We start from the raw sequence: 19936 nt of genomic DNA on the forward strand, positions 1-19936 counted from the left end.
TTTCAGTGGAGCAGAGTTGGTAATGTGTAGAGGCCTCAGCTGCATCTGGCAGGTGATTGGTTGCTTGGTCCCTTGGTCCCTGGATATCCCTTGGGGCAAAGCTTCAGACTTGGCTGCCATCCCTTGGGTCCGGCATGAGGAGGTGGCTGCTGGGCACACGCAGTGATGGTCTGCCTCTGTTCTTGCTCTGCCACTGCTTGTCCCTGCTCCCCGTATTCTTCCCTGCTCTCTCGGCCTCTCTTTCCCCTGGGTCTTGGGCTTGTGGCAGCTCTGTGGCTGATGGCCCCTGGTGCCCACACCAGAAAGCTTACTTTCTTCTTTTGGAGGGTGCAGGGAGGTGGCTGGTAAGGTGTGGTGTAATGAGAGGGCTCTCCAGGTCACCCTCCTCAGATTTGGGCCATTTTGTGATTAATCTTAATTTTGGTCCATACCAAGCCATGCAATTTCCGTTTCAGAGGAGAGAGAAATAACCAGCTTAATTTGTAAAAACAAAAGTAAAACCCCCATCTTTCCTTCATCATTTTCATCCTGCTCAAGTATCATGAATGGGCCCCCACAAGGTTTTTTATTCTGCTGGCTTTTAAAAGAGTCCTGCTGCCAGCGTAGACTTTCATGGTTCCTGTGCATGGCACCGTGATGAGAGCTCATCTTGCCAGTTAGATGGGGCGGCTTTAATGAGCACAGTGACACTGCCAGGCAGACAGCACTTTCTGTGCTTATTGGCTGGATATCTTATCTGGTCCACTGGGGTGGGAGCTCTGTTTTCTTACATTTGTTAAATCACTTTATTTATTAGGAGTTGGCACTTGTCTTACAAGTATTTTTTTGCTAGTTTCTTTTTCCTCCCTTAAGTCATTTGTCTTTTGAGTTTTGCTTTTTGTTGGTATCTTCACAAAAAAATATTTTGGAATCTTTAGCTATAAGGTAATTGAAAGCAGGGACAGTTTTATCCGCTCTGTGCTGTATTAAGCAGTGAGAGAATTCCATTGTGAGAGCCCCAGGAGGACTGGCTCCTTCTGTTATTTTTTACTTTGCTGTCACAAAAAGCATGAAGTATATATGGGGAAAGGAAGCCACTTCTCATTTTTTATGTGAATAAAAAAAGGGTCAAAGGTATGGCAAGAAATAGTCACCTAAGCCAAGAAATGGATTAGCATGTGAAAAATTGCATTATACACAGCTCCACACACTAATGTGGTGGGTTTCAATTTTTGGTCCTACTGACTTGAGTGTAGCATGGATGAAACAGAGTCTCTTAATGAATTAAATTTTTTTTACAGAAGCAGTATAAAAGTGTGATTCATTTTTTAAAAAACAAAGAAAACTTGAGTTCCTGGCTGTTCTCCTCCTCCTCCTCCTGACAAGCAACACTGTTAACAGTTGGCTGTCTGTCCACGTTCATATGTGTGCATGTGTGTCTGGTATCCGTGTGTCCCTGTGTGTGGGAAGGTGTGTTCTTGTGAGTCTGTATCTGGTGTTTGTGCATGTCCATGTGTGCCCGTGGCTGTGTGTGTGTGTGTATTGTGTGTAGACTGACGCATCCTCTATTGACACGGGTGGGTCGTGCCTCATGTGTTGTTGCTCTGCACCTGTCTTTGGTGTGATGTGCTCACGGGCAGTTTGTGTAGATCAGCTTTAGTCTTTGTAATGGTGGTGTCTTCCTTGCCTGACTGTTAACTAGCCCTTCGTTGAGGAGCATCCCCTTCGGTTGCACATTTTACTGTCACAGCACAGCAGGGTGGTCCTCCCACACATCGCTTTGCACGTCTGCAGCTGTGCACACATAGTTTGCTGCCCAAGAGTTGCCAGGGGATCAGAGTGTGCAGACATCTGGATAGTTCAGAATTGCACCCGGAAGTCCTTTACCCCACACCTTCCTAGCCCTGGCTAGCAGCAGACTTCGAAATTTCAGCCTGCTTTGTGGACAATACATGGGTATTTTATTTTAATTTACATTTGTTTTGTGGAGTTAAGCACCCTTGGAATTATTTTTGAAGTTCGAAAAGTTTTATAAGAGGCGAGAAAATTAAGAATACAAATAAAGTCCACTTAAAGCACAACTTTTCTATATAGTGTCTTTTATGTAATTTTGCCCTCCCTGCAGGTCAAGCTCTGGGGGACGGAAGCACCAGTTTTAGTGTCCTATCAAAGGCTCTACCAGTGTAAATGGTGACCTTTGGCATTCTGGAAGCATCTCTGCCGGCTGGGTTCTATCTGGTGCTGAGGTGACATAAAAACAGACATTTCTATTCTGGAGGTAGGGAAGTCCAAGATCAAGGTGCTGGCAGACTTGGTGTCTGGTGAAGGCCCTCCTCCTGGTTCATAGACAGCGTCTGCTCACATGGTTGAGGGCTGAGGGAGCTCTCTGGGACTCCTTTTATAGGGGCACTGCTTCCATTCATGAAGACTCTGCCCTCCTCGCCCAGTCACCTCCCAAAGGCTCCCTCTCCAGAAGATATCACATTGGTGGTTAGGATTTCAACATCTGAATGTGAGGGTAATCCAGACATTCAGACCATAGTATCGCCTTTGAAAGACATGACATCAGGCATCCCTTTAGGGCTGCAGGGTTAACACAGTCCTCCCTGAGGGCCTGGCCAGCCACTTCCCAGAACAACCCCATATGGTCCCTGGGAGCTGGTGTCCAGTAGGGAAACCGTTGGCCCCCCTGGAGGTGGCAGCAGGTCAACATAAGGCCAGTGGAAGATGATTATTTTTTCTAGCACTAACCTGCTTGGACCCAAGGATCATGCACATACCACAGACCCTCCAGAAAAGACAATATTGTCTGCATCCAAGTCTGAAGAGTAGAGTGATGTCACACAACTGGCATGACAGTCTGCATCTCGGCCATGCTGGCTGATGCTTAGAGGGGTCTCCACTCTTCCTTTGAAGGGCCCTGTTCCTGCCGCCACGCTGCGTGCATCCTCACAGCACTTGCCCTGCCGACATTTCTGATAGATGGGTTTGTGTGTCCCTCACTCCCATCGTCCTCTGTCTCTCTCCCTGGGTTTCCCATTCTGTACATGCCACACCCAGGGGTTTGCGAAGTGGGTGAGGGTTAGAGCATGTCTGAGACATCCTCACTTGCTCCTGCAGGGATGTGGCTTGAGGGTGAAGTGGACCGGTCCTGGCAGCTGCCCTGCTGGGTGTGTCCAGCCCGACACAGGTCCAGGGCCACGCACGTCCCTGCAGAGCTGGAGCGCTGGTCTCCAGGGATCAATTTTAAACTCTAGGAAAACTGAAGCTGGAACAATAAGTTGTTTATCAAGCTTGTGACCTAGACGGCTCCTGAAACCCATTCCTGATTCCTGCTGGGGTAAGGCCATTTTATCCTCAGTTTGTAAGGCGGTGACATCAGCATCCCAACTGGAGGTGGGAGAGGGGTTTCTGGGGGCAGAGGACATCCCAGGGTGGAGACGTTAGGTGGCCAGGCACTGGCGAGGCATGGCTGGGGAGGGCTGTGGTGTCTTCTGTTTCCCAGCACCTGGCTGCCCGCTGCCAGCTGGGAGGGGAGATGTGGTGAATGCGTGTCCTCCACTGTCCTGGTTGCAGGGCCTGGAGAGGCTCTAAGCTTTACCTGCCCCATCTGGGCAAGCCCCTGAGATAAGAAATAAGCGAGAATACACTCCCCCAGGCAGTGGTTTGCAGTGAGGTCAGGGGTCCAGGTAATGACTGCCTGTGTTAGATTGGCCAGTCCACAGCTGTCACCAGAGATCCCCTTTCAGTTTCCCTGGGATGCCAGCCAGGGCATTTTAATGCCAGTGTTGCATCCTGTTGCTGGCAGAAGCACTGACACCTTCTATGTGGTAGTGACTGGTGTCCCTTCTGTAATCTGCCCTAGCTGCCAGACAGCTGATCCCAGGAAGGAGCCGAGACATGGGTGACTGGACAGTCCCCAGATGGCATTTTGGTCCATGGTTTCTGCCTTACAGGACACTTGCTAACAGTCACTATTCACATCTAAGATGCAACACTAGGTCAGAATATACGTTCTGCAACAGAGTGACACATGCACAGATGCACATACACACATACACACACAGATGCACACGTCTGCATACACATACACAGATGCACACACAGATGCATGCACATATGTGCGCATATAGCTGTGCACACATTCATGTATATGCATACACAGATACGTATATATGGATATATATACACAAACATGCACAGGCGCACACATTATGCACACACACACAGATGCCCATGCATACACATATGTATACCCATGCAGAGATCCAAGCAGATGCGCATGCACATACACGGATGTACTTATGTATGCACATAGGCATACACATGCATGCACAGACATACACATGTACGCACATGCAGAGATCCAAGCAGATGCACATGCACACACACAGATGCATATGCATATGCATGCAGGTGCACATGTGTATGCACACAGGCATACACATGCATGTGCAGACATGCAGACATACACATGTATATAGCACACCTGTAAAGATGTGTACAAATATACAAACATGGATAGGTGCACATATCAATGCGTGTTCACATGCACACATACAGAAATACAGATGCACATGGCATGCACATATACAGATGCATACACACAGATGTACATGCATCCACATATATGTACCTACACAAGACATATATGCACAGTGGTTGCTGGGTACTCCCATTGTCTCTGCTGTGACCTCCTGCCTTGATTTGAAGGCCCCTGGGGGTGGGAGAGCTGCCTTCTGACAAGTGCTGACAGGCAAGAGTGTGGGGCTCAGAGCCCCCTTGGAGTTTCATTCTGCTGACATTTAAAGTGGGCTCGTGCACCCTCATGAACAGCCACAATTACGTGTGAGTAATGGGAGTGACATTTCATAACCCTGTCTTTCTAATGGGCTCCTGTGTCAAGTCATTCTTCCTGAATGCAAAGGGCAGCAATTTCACACTGTCAGGGCAAAATGCACGTGCATACAGCTCAACTCCCAGCAGGATACCTTTGCTTCTCAGAAATGGTGAAGAAAACCAGCAAAATGGGCTTTTTTTCCATTTGTTTTAATTTAACTATTTAGAGTGAGGTCCTTCATGTAACGCCCATCAGTGATTTTGGAGCCACTGTTCTGAAAGAACTCGCGGGGCCGGCAGATCTGTGTGAGTGTGGTGTGTGCTTTGCTTAAAGCAACTTTAAAATTATATGAAACAATGCATTCTTGTTGAAAAAGGAAAAAAAAAAACCTCCAATGTCACAAAGAAAATGGCAGCCCCTCCCCCTCCCTGGGAGGAGCAGTGTGTGGCATGGGCCTTCTGTCCTGACCTTTGGCTGCTCATGTGGATTGTTTTAAAGGCTGTTTGAGAAGAGCAGCAGGGTCTGATTTATGCCATTAAGAATCTGGTGTCTGCTGATGAGATCAATACACTGCAGACCTGGGTACAAATCCATACCAGGAAGCCTGGTGGTCAATCATTGTTCTCAGGGCAGGGCCTGGCTGGAAGCCAGGTAGGTGTGCCCATGCCCTGCTGAGCTCTATATGACAGTGTCTGGATTGGTCCAAGGTAAAAGCAATTAAGTAAAAGGTTTCTTTTCAACATAACCAGTTTGAATAACCACATACACAGCGCCAGTCCTGACAGTTCTTCGTAACCATTTAAAGCCACCCAGGAGAACCCACTGGCTTCCACCTGGGCACCTGCTGACGCTCCTGGAATACCTTCTCACAGCCACATTCGTTCAGGGATGACTTTGCCATCCCTGGGTTTGGTTGTGGATACTATTAAAAGATTTGTTTTAAATCTCTCTTCACTGGGGATTTTGCTTTTTGGGACTTTCTACTCTTGGCGCCGTACCTTTGTCCTCTCCAGGTCTGGCCCGAGTCTTCTCACTGGGATGTTTGTGTTTCTCCCGTTCTGCCTCAACTAAGTCAGGGAGGCATTTTCAGGTCCTTAGGCCAAGTGCTATGAAACAATACTGCGAGAGGGGGATGGAGTGTGGGGGTCAGGGGAGGCAAAGAGTGACTGTGGGATGGAGCCAGCCACCAGCCGCTCCTGGGGGAAGAACAGTCTGGAAGAGGGAGCAGCAGGTGCCAAGGCTGCTAGGCAGCCTGGGAGGGGTGGGGTGCATCAGAGGAAGCAGGCAGGAGTGGAGTGGAAGAGGCTGGCCACATTAGGAGCCGGCATTCTGCATTAAATCCTGTGCCACTGCCCGACGCTTCTGCTTCGCGGTGAACAATCCTATTTTTACAACGTGTTTGAGCCCCGAAATGTGGCTGGTCTCGGGACCCAGGCTCTGCTGAGGCAGCTCACTCTTCCCGTCCTTGGGAGCCTATCTTCAGGGGGCCGTGTCTTCTGTTTCTGGATCCACTGGGCTGCTTTTCCCAGGCTGTGAGGAACCAGAACATGGATGTCTTTTTAAGGTTAATTCATTTTATGAAGGTAATTAATGCATGTAATTTTAAAGTGAAATAGTTCTTATTTTACTTGAGAGAGGAAGCAGCACTTGCTTGTCTTGTCCCTTTGTCCCTTCCCTGCTGCCCTGAGACAGTGAGTTTCAACTGTTTTAGTCATTTTGGTATTTTCCTTCAAACTAGATACGCCTACATTTCCGGACTTTTCCATCTTAGATGTTGTATTATGCTGGAAGACAGGATTGTGTTCTCCGACTCTCGTCCCCTCCCCTTCCCTCTCTTTCTTCCCCCAGACCCCCAGTGGAGTTAGTTGTAATTTTTGTCATGGGGGCTGTGCACCTGGGCAGCGATAAGTACGCTCCGGTTACATTTCCATTCATGGGTCACTCTTGCTTCCCCTAGGGTTAATAACTTCATTTTCTAATCTGTGTATCTGTTCTAATTCATCTTGAGACTCTTTGCCAGAGCCTTAAAATGCATTTCTGAGAACAAAGCCACAGATGCAATCAGTAATCTACTGTGCCTTCTCCTGCCCCACCCCATTGGAGCCTCTGCCTCCTCCCCAGCTCCCCGCTGTGACTGCCTCTCCTCCACTCACTTCCTAAGAAAGAAGACCTGGGAAGCAGCTCCCTTGTTTTGGTGGAGCAAATCCTGCAGTAGCTTTCTGAGAAAGAAGTTGAGGGAAGTAAAACGTTTGAGAACTTGTAGGTTTGAAGCAATGTTCTGTACTGCACTCATACTGGTTGATAATTTGACTAGATGGGGAATTCTAGGTGTGAAGTCATCTTCCCTGGGATTCAGAGGCGTTGCTTTGCTGCCTCCAGTGGGGCACTCAGAGGTAATTTCTTTGTGGCCTGTTTCTTTCTGGATGCATCATGTAACCCTCATTTCAGGATGATGTGTCTGGTGTGGGTGGGTTCTTTTCATTCACTGTGCTCCTGGGCACTGTCATTCCGAAAGCTCAGGCCCTTCCGTTCTAGATATTTTCTTTTTATTACTGCTTTAATAATTCCTCATTTTTTTTTCCCGAAGCTCCTGCCAGTTCTGTGTGGGACTCCTGAATGGATCCTCCAGTTGTCTGTTCCCCCTTTTTTCATCTCTGCTGCATGTGTAACTTCTAGGAAACCTCTTTAATTTACTTTCCAGCCTTCCGTTTCTTTCACCACATTTGACTTTTAAGCTTGCTTCCATTTTCCAGGTTGTGTTTCTTTGTGACTTCTTCCAGGCCCTGGCTCAACTCTGGTCTGAAATTCAAATCAGTCGGCACTGGTGGTGTGTGACAGGGCTGGGTGTGTGACAGGGCTGGGTGTGTGACAGGGCTGGTGGTAATTTTTAACAGTGGTAACAGCCACTGTTAAAAATTAAATATATGGACTTAAAATGAAACAAATTATATTTAAAAAGGTAAAATACTCAGAACTCATTCCTTTCTAGTATCGTGTGCATTCTACTGTTATCTGTGTGGTTGCGGTTACTCGTCTCTTGTATCTGAGGTGGCAGTACTGTGTGCTGGGTGCTGCTGTGCACCTCTCCCCAGTTCAGCGGCATCATTCTGGGAGCTCGAAAGCAGCACTTACACCACAGAAATCAGCGTGTGCTACAAGCTGGGCACCCCCCACCTTACCCCACCACCCACCCCCACTGCCCACCCCGTGGAGAGCCAGTATTAACAGCTTGCCAGCACACCATTGGTTACTACTCACCTATTAATAGATTCCAAAGTCACCTCCTCCCTCCATTTTTATCCTTAAAGTTCATATCCTTTTAGAGTCATTTCATTGGGTTTCCAGAGAGAGTTGAGATAAATCTCTGTGTTCTCCCATCTCCTGGCTCTGGACTCTTAGCCTGGCCTGCCCGCAGCGTGCTTATTGGGATACGCAGAGGACTGACTGCAGTTGGGGACGTAGATAGGAATTAGATCCTATGCAAACCATATCTCTCCAGTAGTGACCCAGCATCTTTGGTATTTGATGTGGAATGAACTGGGCCCTGTGAGCCTTGCGTCTCTGCTCCCAGCCGTCTGGTGTGGATACTCACCTCCTTAACGTGTCCAGGCCATGAACCCTCACAGAGGCTTCTTTTGTGACTGGCAAGGAACTCCTAGGCCTGTTCCTTGTTGTTACTGATTTTAATAGACTTTATTGTTTAGATCAGTTTTAGGTTCATAGAAACATTGAGAAGGTGGTACAGAGATTTCCCATACGCTCCTTCCCCACACATGCACAGCCCCCTCACTTTCAGAATCGCCCCCAGAGTGGTGCCTTTGCTACAGTCAGTGAACCCCCATAGGTACCTTATCACCCGACATCTGTACCTGGACATTAGGATTGCCAGTTGGTGTTGTACGTTCTGTAGGCTTGGACAAATGCATACTGACATGTGTCCACTGTGGTAATATCCCTGCCAGTGTAGTTTCCCTGCCCTAAAAACCCTGTCTCCCCCCAACCCCTGGGAACCACTGATCTTTTTACTGTCTTCATGGTTTTGCCTTTCCCAGAATGTCCTATAGTTGGGATCAGGATCATGCAGTAGGTACTTTTCCAGATTGGCTTTAATGATAAGCTTTTAAAGTTCCTCTGTGTCTTTTCATGGCCTAATGGCTCATTTATTTTTAATGCTGAGTAACATTCCCCTGTCTGGATGTAGCGGTTTGTATACCCACTCGCCTGCCCCTGGGCTGTCCCCGCTGCTGCCTTCCTGTGTGGTTGGCACGCCTTATCTCTGCAGCCGCTGCATCCGTCTTCAGAGCGCCTTCTCACATCCCCTGGCAGCTCATTGCTGTTTCTTTTGTGTGTATGGAGCTTTGCCCAGCTGGGGGACATGCCTCCAGGGCGGGTGCTTCTGCTTTATCCTTGCTGTGCACAGCTTGGCATTGGCTGGGACCTGGGGCTGGGTGTGACTTGGAGGAGCCAGTGTCAGTTCATTGGGTTTCACTGGGCTGGGACTGCAGCACATGGACCAGGCCACTGGTGTCCTTGCTGCATGTATGACTAGAGCCCTCTCTGAGACCCTGCCTGCCGCAGGCCTGCCTCCTCCTCCTCCTCCTCCTCCTCCGGTGGCGCGGGAGCCAGTGTGAAGTCTCTCACGGTGCGAGTGTGCCATCCTCTTCTGCTTTAAGGGATGGGGCAGCCTGGCCACGTTGTCACTTCTGGCTCTCACTGGCTGTGTGACGTTTGTCACACGGAACGGGAGAAAGAAAGCATCCTGAAAATGCCAGGGGATCATTGCTCCAGAAGGAGGGGTGGATGGTTTTTAATGGGAGCTTTTCTCTTGAGGGACTGTGGACAGCTTGTCACCACTGTTACCATCCTTTCCCATGTTGTTGCATGCAATGAGGACTGAGAAGAGCAAGGGCAGCAGGACCCTGGAGGGGCATAGGATGTTTCTGTGTGCCAGGCCCTGGGCTGGTTGCTTTCACGCAGTCCCACTCTAGGACGTGGGTTCCGTGGGGCCAGGACTGATTTGTTCTAGATGTAGCATGAGCTCCATTCGTATTTGTCAGAGCAATAACATTATTACTATAATAAACATTATTATCGGATGCTAATTGATTAATTATACATTAATATGATTATCTGCTAAATAATCATTTAGCAGATATTTCTCACAACAACTTTGTAGGCCAAGTAGGTCTACTTCTGGTTTGCAAACAAAAAGTGACACCATTATGGCAAGGAATTGCAAATGTGCCTGGAATTCAGAAGACCTGAGCCTATAATTTATTGAGTCTTCTTCATTGGGAGCCTATGTAGAAGCTGGTTTGGGAGCTCAAAGTGGAGCAGCTTTTGGGAGCCACTGCTAATTACCGATCAGTTATACAGAGGAAAAGCCTCTTAGATGAATGAGACTGTACAGTGGGATTTAGACCGGCGACTTCAGAACACACACATCTGGAAATGTTCTAAGTGGTGTTGACAGGCAGGAGAGACAGCTGTTGCACAGCCTTGCAGACGGGCCGAGCTCTGTGTGTTCACGTGTAGCCAGGACAGTGCAGTGGAGGGAATATGGATGAGGAGCAGTTGGATGGAGGTGGAGCAGGGTTGTCCGTGGCCTTGCTGGCTATGATGAAAAATGTGGGCCTTGTTCTGAGTGATGAGAAGCTGTTGAAACATTTCACATGGGGAAAGGATATGATTTGATTTATGATAAGAGCATGACTCTGGCCACTGCTACTTTGTGGCAGTGGATTGGAGGGAGGTTGTGTCAGTTTGGAATGGTATTTGTTGGTAACAAAAATCTGCAAGCAAATAATTTAAAGAGATTAACAATTTTATTAGCAAGTCTGCACAGACTTGCTAATAAATGGACAGCAGAAAGCAAGTGCAAAGTCTCCATTATGTTATCAGGGTCACACAGGCTCTTGTGGGTTTCACTTGGCCGTTCTTAGAATGAGACTTTTATCTTCATGTTCATAGCATGGCTGCCAGAGCTCCAGCCATCACATTCTAGTTCCAGGCAGCAGCAGGAAGGACTGAGGAAATTGCTAGCTGAATCAGCTAGCATCTGTGTGTCTGCCGGGTGCCCCTCCTTCCTGGAATTGCCATCTAGTAAATTCACATACAGTTCTTTGGCCAGAACTATCACCAGAGAAGCTGGGAGATGTAGTGAGCTGGGCACACTGCCAACCCAAGTAACCTCGGGATTCTGTTAGTGAGAGTGTAGGAACGTGGATGCTGGGGCGGGAAGCCAGTGATCTCTACCACGGAAGCAAGAATGAAAGTGAGGTAAGGGAGTAGGAGGCTGCTGAAGATGCCAGGATGAGAGGTGAGCATTGCTCAGATGAGTGATGGTGGTGGAGATGGACAGGAGGAGACAAGCCCCAGATGCATTTGAGGCTGAGCAGCAGCACCATCTATGGCTTGGGGGTGGGGATGGGGTTAGAGGTAGATGCGGTTGGTCCCTGACTGCTGGTGCTTTTTTTAGGTGAGGACACGGACTGCAGGAATTGGCTGGAAGCAGAGTGAGGTTCCGTTTCGGCTGTGTCTGGCTGGGTGTGGAAGGTGGCATGTAGAGGTGGTGGGGAGGAGTGGGGTTCTGGAGTCTGGAGCTCAGAGGTGTGGTTGTTCCATGACCCTCACAGGACTCCTGGATAGAAGGGGGAGCAAGGGACTCAGGGGTCCCAGGGTGCTGTTGTGAGTGAACTTTTTACAGAAGTGTAATGTGAAAGTGCCCAGTCACTGGGCCTAGCTCAGGACTTTCTCATAGAGTGAACCCAGGGGTGCAGATGGCCCCAGATCAAGGTGCTAGACCCCCTTGGGCCAGTCCTGTGGCGGGTTAGGCTGTGGGGACCAGCAAAGGTATACCAGAACAGGAGCCATGCAGTCATCAGAGAAAGTTGGGGACATGAGAGATGGGGCCAGGAGGCCTGTGCACACCTCCTCCACCACCAGCTCCACGGTTTCACTAAGCAGCGTTAAGCCTGTTCTTTTACTAAGGGCTGCTTCTTCCTGGGCAAATCCGAGTGCGTCACCACCGTTTCTGTGGTGCACAGACTTCTTTAAGTGAGACTGGAAGAGCCAGCAGGGCCCCATTTGGGGCAGGAGGTCAGACACTCCTGCATGGTGAGGCCTCACGTGCGTGTGTTTGTACAGGTGTACATCCGTGCATGTGTGTGCGCACATGTGTGTGCATATGTTGTGTGTGTGCATGCGTGTGCACTCACATGTATATCTTAACTCTCTCTGCAGCCTCTGGTTTTTCTGGCCATTTCCTCACTGAGCGTTACAAAGGCAGAGTCTCTAAGGGAAACTGAAACCTGAGTTCTCTTCCTTCATTTTCATCTCATTACCAGCTGGACACAGCAGCCACACAGGAAGGAAGCTGGGCAGCCAGCCGGCCATGTGTGTCTGCTGGGTGTCCCACACCAGGTCCCCTCCGTGTGTCTCTCCGCGTTCTGGGCTGGGAGCTGGAGGAGGGGGAAGCACTGACTCCTGAAGACCCCGGCTTCACTTTCCTGTGTCCGTGTGGGCTGTCCACTTCTAAGACCCTCTTTGTCCCCCGCCGCCTTCCATGTTCCTCAGCAGATGGACCCGGGTGCGGACCCAGGGCAAGCAGAGGGGCTACAGAGCGGTGAGAAGCGGGTCATCACTCACCACGGGTCCTGTCTCTTCTTTCTCATGTCCTTCCAGCATTTCTTCTGAGGCCCTGAAGAAGTATCCAGTGGACTTTGGCACTGCAGTGGTGAGAGCGACCCCTCCTCTCCTGGAGAACTGGGAAATGTGGATTCTCAGGGACCGCGCTGTTCACCAGCTCCAGGCTGTGCTGCTGGCCCTGGTCCTAGGGCGCTGAGCCACATCTGCAATAGCACACTTTCCCGGCCACCTGCTGCCGTGAGCCTTTGCTGCTGAACCCCCTGGGGTCGCCCCTACCTGATGAGGATGTGCATCCCTATTAGGGGGCTGCTCATGGCCCTTGCAGTGATGTTTGGGACAGCGATGGCTTTTGCACCCATACCCCGGATCACCTGGGAGCACAGAGGTGAGCGATGAAGCCTGCAGGGGTGCTGATGGCATAGGATGGGGAACCTCACTGCCTGGGGTGCTGAGGCTGGGGTGGGACAGGGACCCCACTTCCTGAGATGCTGAGGTGAGTGGCTGGGGACGGGATGGGGACCCCACTTCCTGGGATGTGGAGGCAGGTGGCTGGGGATGGGACGGGGACCCCACTGCCCAGGATGCTGAGGTGGGTGGCTGGGGACAGGACAGGGACTCCATTTCCTGGGATGCTGAGGCAGGTGGCTGAGGATGCTGGCATGTGATCTGTTGGATTCTCTGCTCTAAGAACTTTGAGCAGACAGGCCTATGCAGCTGATCTAAGGGAGAGGCTGTGACAACTGTAGATACTCAGCAGGGCTCTTGCAGACCTCCTGATTTGGTTTCTGAATTTGAGGGCCCCTGACAGGAAGCTTCCCTCCCTCGTACCTGGTAACATTTGCGGTGTGCTGCCAAAGCACCTGCCCCTCTGAGTGTCTGCCCAGGCGCCTGAGAACAGTGGGGCATCATGAGGACGCTGGTCCTATATGCAGCTGAGCCTCATGCCAGCTACTTTCCTTTGCTGCTGTTTAGTTTTTGTTTTAGTTGTTTCTTCTCTTGGGGGATGTGTCTGGGGACCCGGGTTTCTGACTCAGTGGAGTGAGAGCTTATTAAGGTGTTGCTTGCAGGCGGCTAAGAGCTGTCAGCAATATAGGCCACTGTTGTGCCAAGAGAGGACCTGCTGCCTGTGTGCATCTCTCTTCCACATGGGAAAATTAGAACAGAAAGCATGAACACCTGACTCTCTTTGTTTTTTCTCGAAGTCAGGGTCTAGCTCTGTTGCCTAGGCTAGAGTGCAGTGGGACCGTCATAGCTTACTGCAGCCTCGATCTCCTGGACGCAAGCAATCCTCCCACCTTGGCCTCCCAAAGTTCTGGGGCTACAGGTGCCCGCCACCACACCTGGCCCACCTGACTCTTAAATAAAACAGACTCTTGGTAATATGTAAAAAGCCAAGGTCAGAATGCTCAAATTATTGTCAAGACAGTTGAAGAAACAGGTCCTAAAAAAAATAATGCCGATACATGTATATTATTCTTAAGCAGCTATTGCTCAAATCTTCATATTCCTAAGTAGCTATTGATACAGTAACCTAATAAGCAAAGAGACGTCGCTTGTTTCTCTGTCTATAAGTTGGTGGTGGTGACCACTGAGAATTGCGTGGGTTGATGGATATATTCTCCAAAAGAAATTTTGTAAAGATTTTGAAGTAAAACATTCTTTTTCTGAATAAGAAAATCCTAAATCATTGTATTCCTGTACACCTCATCTGTGGATGACAAGGCATGTAGACCAGAGTTGGGTGGGCAGAGGGTGGGAGCCATCACAGGAAGCACCTGGCAGAGCAGGGTTTGGGACTCTGTGGGATCTGAGGGAGCAGGAAGGGATGTCCGACTCACAGTCTCAAAGTGAGCACACTAGCTCCGGGCTCGAGCTCGGGCTGTGGTTCCCGTGTGCACACTTGATGGCTGCACTGTGGGTCTGCTGTTGACTGAGGCCGCCTCCACTGCAGCAGTGCCTGTTGCAGCAACACGTGGCCTCCGAGACATGACTACACCCAGATGTGCTCATTGTCACTGAGACCGGGACCTAGGATGTGCCCAGGTTTAAAAACGATTCCATCGCTCTTTTCTTCCTCCCGCTCTGACCCTGCCCTTGCATCCCAGAGGTGCGCCTGGTGCAGTTTCACGAGCCGGACATCTACAACTACTCAGCCTTGCTGCTGAGCGAGGACAAGGACACCTTGTACATAGGCGCCCGGGAGGCGGTCTTCGCTGTGAACGCACTCAACATCTCCGAGAAGCAGCATGAGGTACGTCCTGGGCTCCCCTGCATGTCCACACAGCCTGGCTTGAGTGGGCAGCCTCTCCTGGCCCCACCGTGGGACTGGGGGCTGACTTACCTGGAGCCTCTGTCCTGTAGCTGTGACCATGCAGCCCCATGTTTGGGTGTCCACCAGCAGTTCACCCAGGGACCACCTTATTTTTTTTGTTTTTGAACTTTTTATTCTGAAGAAATCTCAAACGTACTTATGAGCAGAGACAGCTACTCCATGAACCCTGTACCCACTGCAACTTATGCAAGGCCAGGTGTTCAGTCCTGCCCACAGTGCCCTCCACCTCCTGGGGCATTGAGGCAGATCCCGACACCACATTCTTCATCTGGGTATCTCTTATCAGAAAGGGCCCCTTGTCGTGCAAATAACCAAAAATAGCTTCTCCAAAATTTACGTCATCATCCATTCGGCCAGTGTTCATATTTCACCGACTCTCTTGTGGGTGATGCTTGTTTAGTTGGTTCGAATGTTTAGTTTGAAGCAGGTTGCAACCAGACTGTCCCAATCCATTGCAGCTGGTCACCCTGTCCATTCAGTCTCCGCTTCTAGGAGCCAGCCTCGGTTTCCTTCCTGAGAAAGCTACTCTGCACACCCCATCCCGTGTCCCACCCTTCACATTGCTCCTGAGTCCTCAGTGTCTTTAAACATTTTTTTTAAATCAAACTGAATTTAAAATTTGATTGTAGCTCACTGTGGCCTCAAATTCCTGGGCTCAAGTGATCCTCTTGCCTCAGCCTCCTGAGTTGCTGGGAATATAAGTATGTGCCACCACACCCAGCTCCACTCACGGTATCTATAGCATGCACCTCTGTCTTCACATCCCCAGCTGGGTTTCAGGTCCAGGCTCACCCCACTCGAGGCCATGAGAGGCGGGCTTCTCCATGGAGGCAGGTGTTCCTCCTCCTGAGTCTCAGGGGCCTTTCACCATCGAAATCTAGATCCTCTTCTCATCAAAGATTGCAAAACGCAATATTCTGATGCTGCCTCTCTTTCTCCACTTGCTAGCTGGAAATCGGATAAAAGGGGAAGTGCCCATCACCAGCTTTTTTGGTCCGTAGAGGTCCCAGTTCCTTTGGGAAATGCAGAATCGATGCTTGGAATCTTTGCCTTTGTTTACCAGTTTTCAATGAGTTAATGAGTCGGTTTCCCCTCTGAAGGGCAAGAATGAGTTTTTTGATTGATTTTTCGTGTCACAGTGAAGTCATAGATTTAAACATACTTGCTCTGCTTTGACCCATCGCAGTGAAATCTCTGCTGCATGCTCAAATTGTCGCATCCACGGCCAACAGCAGCCTGTTTGGGTTGGCTCCTGAGACCTCGCGGTGTGGGATCGTTTTCTCGCTCTCTGGAATCTGTTCCAGGTTCTTGTTGGCCATTTTCTGCCCAGATCGCTTTTTGTTTTCTTCTCCAGGGTCTAGCTTATTTCTCAATTTCTGTTTGACACATAAATGAGCTCTGAGCATTATGCTCTGAAAACAAGTATTTGGCTGGGTGCTGTGAGTCACCCTTGTAATCCTAACACTGTAGGGAGGCCGAGGTAGACGGATTACTTGAGCTCAAGAGTTCGAGACCAGCCTGGGCAACACGGCGAAACCCGTCTCTACAAAAACTACAAAAAATAGCCAGGCGTAGTGGCTCAGATCTTGGGAGTCTGCTGCTTGGGAGTCTGAGGTGCTTGGGAGTCTGAAGTGGGAGGATCACCTGAGCCCAGGAGGTCGAGGCTGCAGTGAGCTGAGATCATGCCACTGCAGTCCAGCCTGGGCAACAGAGCGAGACCCTGTCTCAAAAAACCAAAAACAAAGTATTTAGCACTGTGAGGCACTCTGAGCAGAAGGATGTGGTGGTCTCACCTCACTCAGCTCTTACTCTTCGCGTGTCTGTTAAATTCTCTTCCTCTGAGCGCCTTCCTGACCACACAGACTCACACTCAGTCTTGGGGGAATTGTGGACAGTGTGTTTGTGCTGGCCCCACAGGTGTTCAGTGACAGCCAGCCATTGCTCTGTTAATGACACCATGGTGGTCCGTCAGGGTTGGAAAGAGGCTTGGGGACCTCTTATACTTAAAAGAAAAAATAAAGGGACCCCCATCAGTGAAAATCCCTGCAAACATGATCAAGGGTCTATTGAAGTGTACGTTCCCTTGTCCTTATGCATTTCCTGTGAGTTGATGAAATCATGTGTACTTTAAATGCTGAAGGAAGTTGCTATTTTAAATGGGACTCTGTTCTGCTTTTGTGTGCCCCTATCAGGACTTCCATTGCTATGAAATGACACTCCCTTAATACTGTGTACTGTGCCTGGGTACTGTGCAGGAAGCCACTGAGTTAGTTAGAAACCTAAAGTGGGGTTCCTCTCCTCATACTGTCCCTCCTAGAAGCCCTGTGTGCTTCCTAACCTCTGAGTCCTGACACCCGCTACAAGCCTCTTGGTGGAGAAAAATGTATGGTTACTGGTTTCTTTTGCATTCGTTATGGAACATCACAGAGAGAGATGGGGCATTTTGTGGAAGGTGAGGCAGGGATAGATATAGAAGGCTCTGTTCTTTTCCTTTTGTCTTTCTATCCTGTGGGGGCTTTGGAGGGCAATGGGCTAAGACCCCCACCCCCTGGCAGTTTGTGATCACGAATTGTCCCTGGTTTGAAAGAAGAGGTGGTAGGAACCTCTTCTTTCAAGCCATGGATCTTACTAAGATCCTCTTCTTTCAAACTTAGTGGATTTACTAAGATGGTGCCTGAGCTGAGCTGGTGGTGTTAGTTCATCACTTCCTCCTGCTGCTGACATGCAAGTTTAAGGAGTTGTAATTCTCCCTTTCCACTGATACAGTGAATATTGAGGCTTTTTTTTTTTTAATGGACTGTAGAGTCACTTTTTTTTTTTTTTGAGATGGAGTCTCACTCTGTTGCCTAGGCACATAAGGCTGGAGTGCAGTGGTGCAATCTCAGCTCACTGCAACCTTTGCCTCCTGAGTTCAAGAGATTCTCCTGCCTCAGCCTCCTGAGTAGCTGGGATTACAGGCGCCTGCCACCACTCCCAAATAATTTTTGTATTTTTAGTAAAGATGGAGTTTCACCATGTTGGCCAGGCTGGTCTCGAACTCCTGACCTCAGATGATCCGCCTGCCTCAGCCTCCCAAAGTGCTGGGATCACAGGTGTGAGCCACCACACCTGGCCTGTAGAGTCACTTTGAATGAGTGGAAAAAAGCCCACTTTGGGTCTGAGCATGGTGGCTCACGCCTGTAATCCCAGTACTTTGGGAGGCCAAGGTGGGCGGATCATGAGGTCAGGAGATCGAGACCATCCTGGCTAACACGGTGGAACCCCGTCTCTACTAAAAATACAAAAAACTAGCCGGGCGAGGTGGCGGGCGCCTGTAGTCCCAGCTACTTGGGAGGCTGAGGCAGGAGAAGAATGGCGTGAACCTGGGAGGCGGGGCTTGCAGTGAGCCGAGATTGCGCCACTGCACCCCAGCAAGGGAGAACAGGCAAAAACCTAAACCGTAAGTATTATCAAAAAAAAAAGCGCACTTTGATGTTTGAAAATACTTACGGTTTAGGTTTTTGACAGTTTTATTTTCTCCACTTTCACTAGCTTGGTTTTTGCTGCTGTTTTATGGTGAGTGATGGAAATTTTGGAGCTGGTTTTCCAGACTCCACGGGTTTCAGGGTAGGGATCACAGTGAGGATGTTCTGAAGGGCCCAGGCCGCTCCCCTGCTCTCTGAACTTGCTTTGCAGTCTGAGAATTGATCCTCTCAGGAGAAACCTCTAGGCTCTAAACTCTATCATGTGCTTTTAAATGTGTGCGTTTTCATACTAGTATCTCTTTAAAAGAATATGCACTGAAGTGGACTCTCTCCCAACAGGTGTATTGGAAGGTCTCCGAAGACAAAAAAGCCAAATGTGCAGAAAAGGGGAAATCAAAACAGGTAATTTCTTTTGCAAGCTACAGAAAATCCCACTCAAGTATTTCTTGGTTGGTTTAATCTACTGAATGCCAGGATTCCTGCAGTGCAGGCCTGCCTTTTCTCCAGGCTCTGTTCGTTCTGCTGGGCTTGGTTTTGTTGTGATGCATCTTGGCGCTTATCCCTCTATTCCTGAGTATCGGGACTGGGTTTCTCAAATCAGGTGCCAAACGTAGCTGGCCTTTGAGAAATACTTTTTAAAAGTTTATATGAATTGAATGTATTCAGATAGCCTGAAACTTTGACTACAGAACACGACTTCTGAAGCCCACTGGTGAATGGTGTAGCAATTCAGGGTTTGTTCTGCTTCCCTGCACCCAGGGGCCTTGGTTTGGAGGAGTTGCTAGTCGCGCAGTTTTTCTCAACCCCTTCATTGGACTTGCGACAGAGGTCCCCCATTTATTCAGCCTGCTGTGCTCAACCTCTTGCAGGAGGGAGCACGTGAGCGAGCGAGTGTGGGATCTGGCCAGCTGTTTTGGGTGCCAGCAGGAGCAGGCTTTGTGTGGGCCCTGCTGGTGGCACCCAGGGTGGGGTGCCTGTGACCCCCGCCAACCCCAGAGGGCGTGTTACAGTGCTCTTTTATCTCTGCTCTCCATGGACAGTGGCGTGTTATCAGCTCAGTGGGCCACTTGCCTCATTGCATGGGACATGTGAGGGCTGCCAGTGAGGGCGAAGGGCCAGTATGACAGTCTTATTTGGGTACACACACTCAGGGTCCTGAGCTCTTGTCCAGCATCCAAGAAGAATGAGGTCGCGTGGACACTTGAATGATGGTGGAGTCAGATAATTTTGTTTAGTGATGGAAGTGGCTGTCAGCAGAGAGGGGAGCTGGAGAGGGAACGGAACGAGCAAAGAATCTTCCCTGAAGTCTGGCTGGCTCTGGCCAGCTCTTCTCCAAAGTTAAGCCATTTCTCCAAAGTCCAGCCATCCCTCTGAAGTCAAGTCGCCTCTCTCTAGTCCAGCACCTTCTCTTCTTTACCAGCTGAGTCTGGGGTCTTTATAGGCACAGGATGAGGGGCAGGGTAGGCTGTAGGTAGTTTTGGAAAAGGCAACATTTGATTGTAAAAAGACATTATTCAGAAAGAATCAACCAGGAGAGAGCGGGAAAACAGGGATAGAAGTTCTCACTGGGCCGCAGGTTTTAGGCTTTTTGACTCGCAGGTGGGGTTTTGCCAGGGACCTGCCCCTGTCTGCCTAGACTTTCTCTGGCTCCTTTCTCTATCACTGGGACTTTTG

General features: G+C 49.6%; 1 protein-coding gene across 10 annotated transcripts in view; it reads left to right on the plus strand.

The window, feature by feature from the left end:
• SEMA4D (semaphorin 4D) overlaps positions 1 to 19936 on the plus strand; it is a 117946-nt gene that overhangs the window by 77517 nt on the left and 20493 nt on the right. For 7 of the 10 annotated variants that reach the window (XM_009189084.4, XM_003911895.5, XM_009189085.4 and 4 more), the window contains 3 exons: positions 12503 to 12851; positions 14572 to 14717; positions 18602 to 18664. In XM_009189084.4, coding sequence (XP_009187348.3) covers positions 12746 to 12851; positions 14572 to 14717; positions 18602 to 18664 — 315 coding nt within the window. In that variant the 5' untranslated portion in view covers positions 12503 to 12745. Of the gene's footprint in view, positions 1 to 3099; positions 3320 to 11408; positions 12408 to 12502; positions 12852 to 14571; positions 14718 to 18601; positions 18665 to 19936 lie in introns of those variants that run through there. The other 3 variants (XM_021927861.2, XM_009189090.4, XM_021927864.2) reach the window with 3 other exon arrangements.

Source organism: Papio anubis, chromosome 13 (genome assembly GCF_008728515.1).
Source record: "Papio anubis isolate 15944 chromosome 13, Panubis1.0, whole genome shotgun sequence".
NCBI lineage: Eukaryota > Metazoa > Chordata > Mammalia > Primates > Cercopithecidae > Papio > Papio anubis.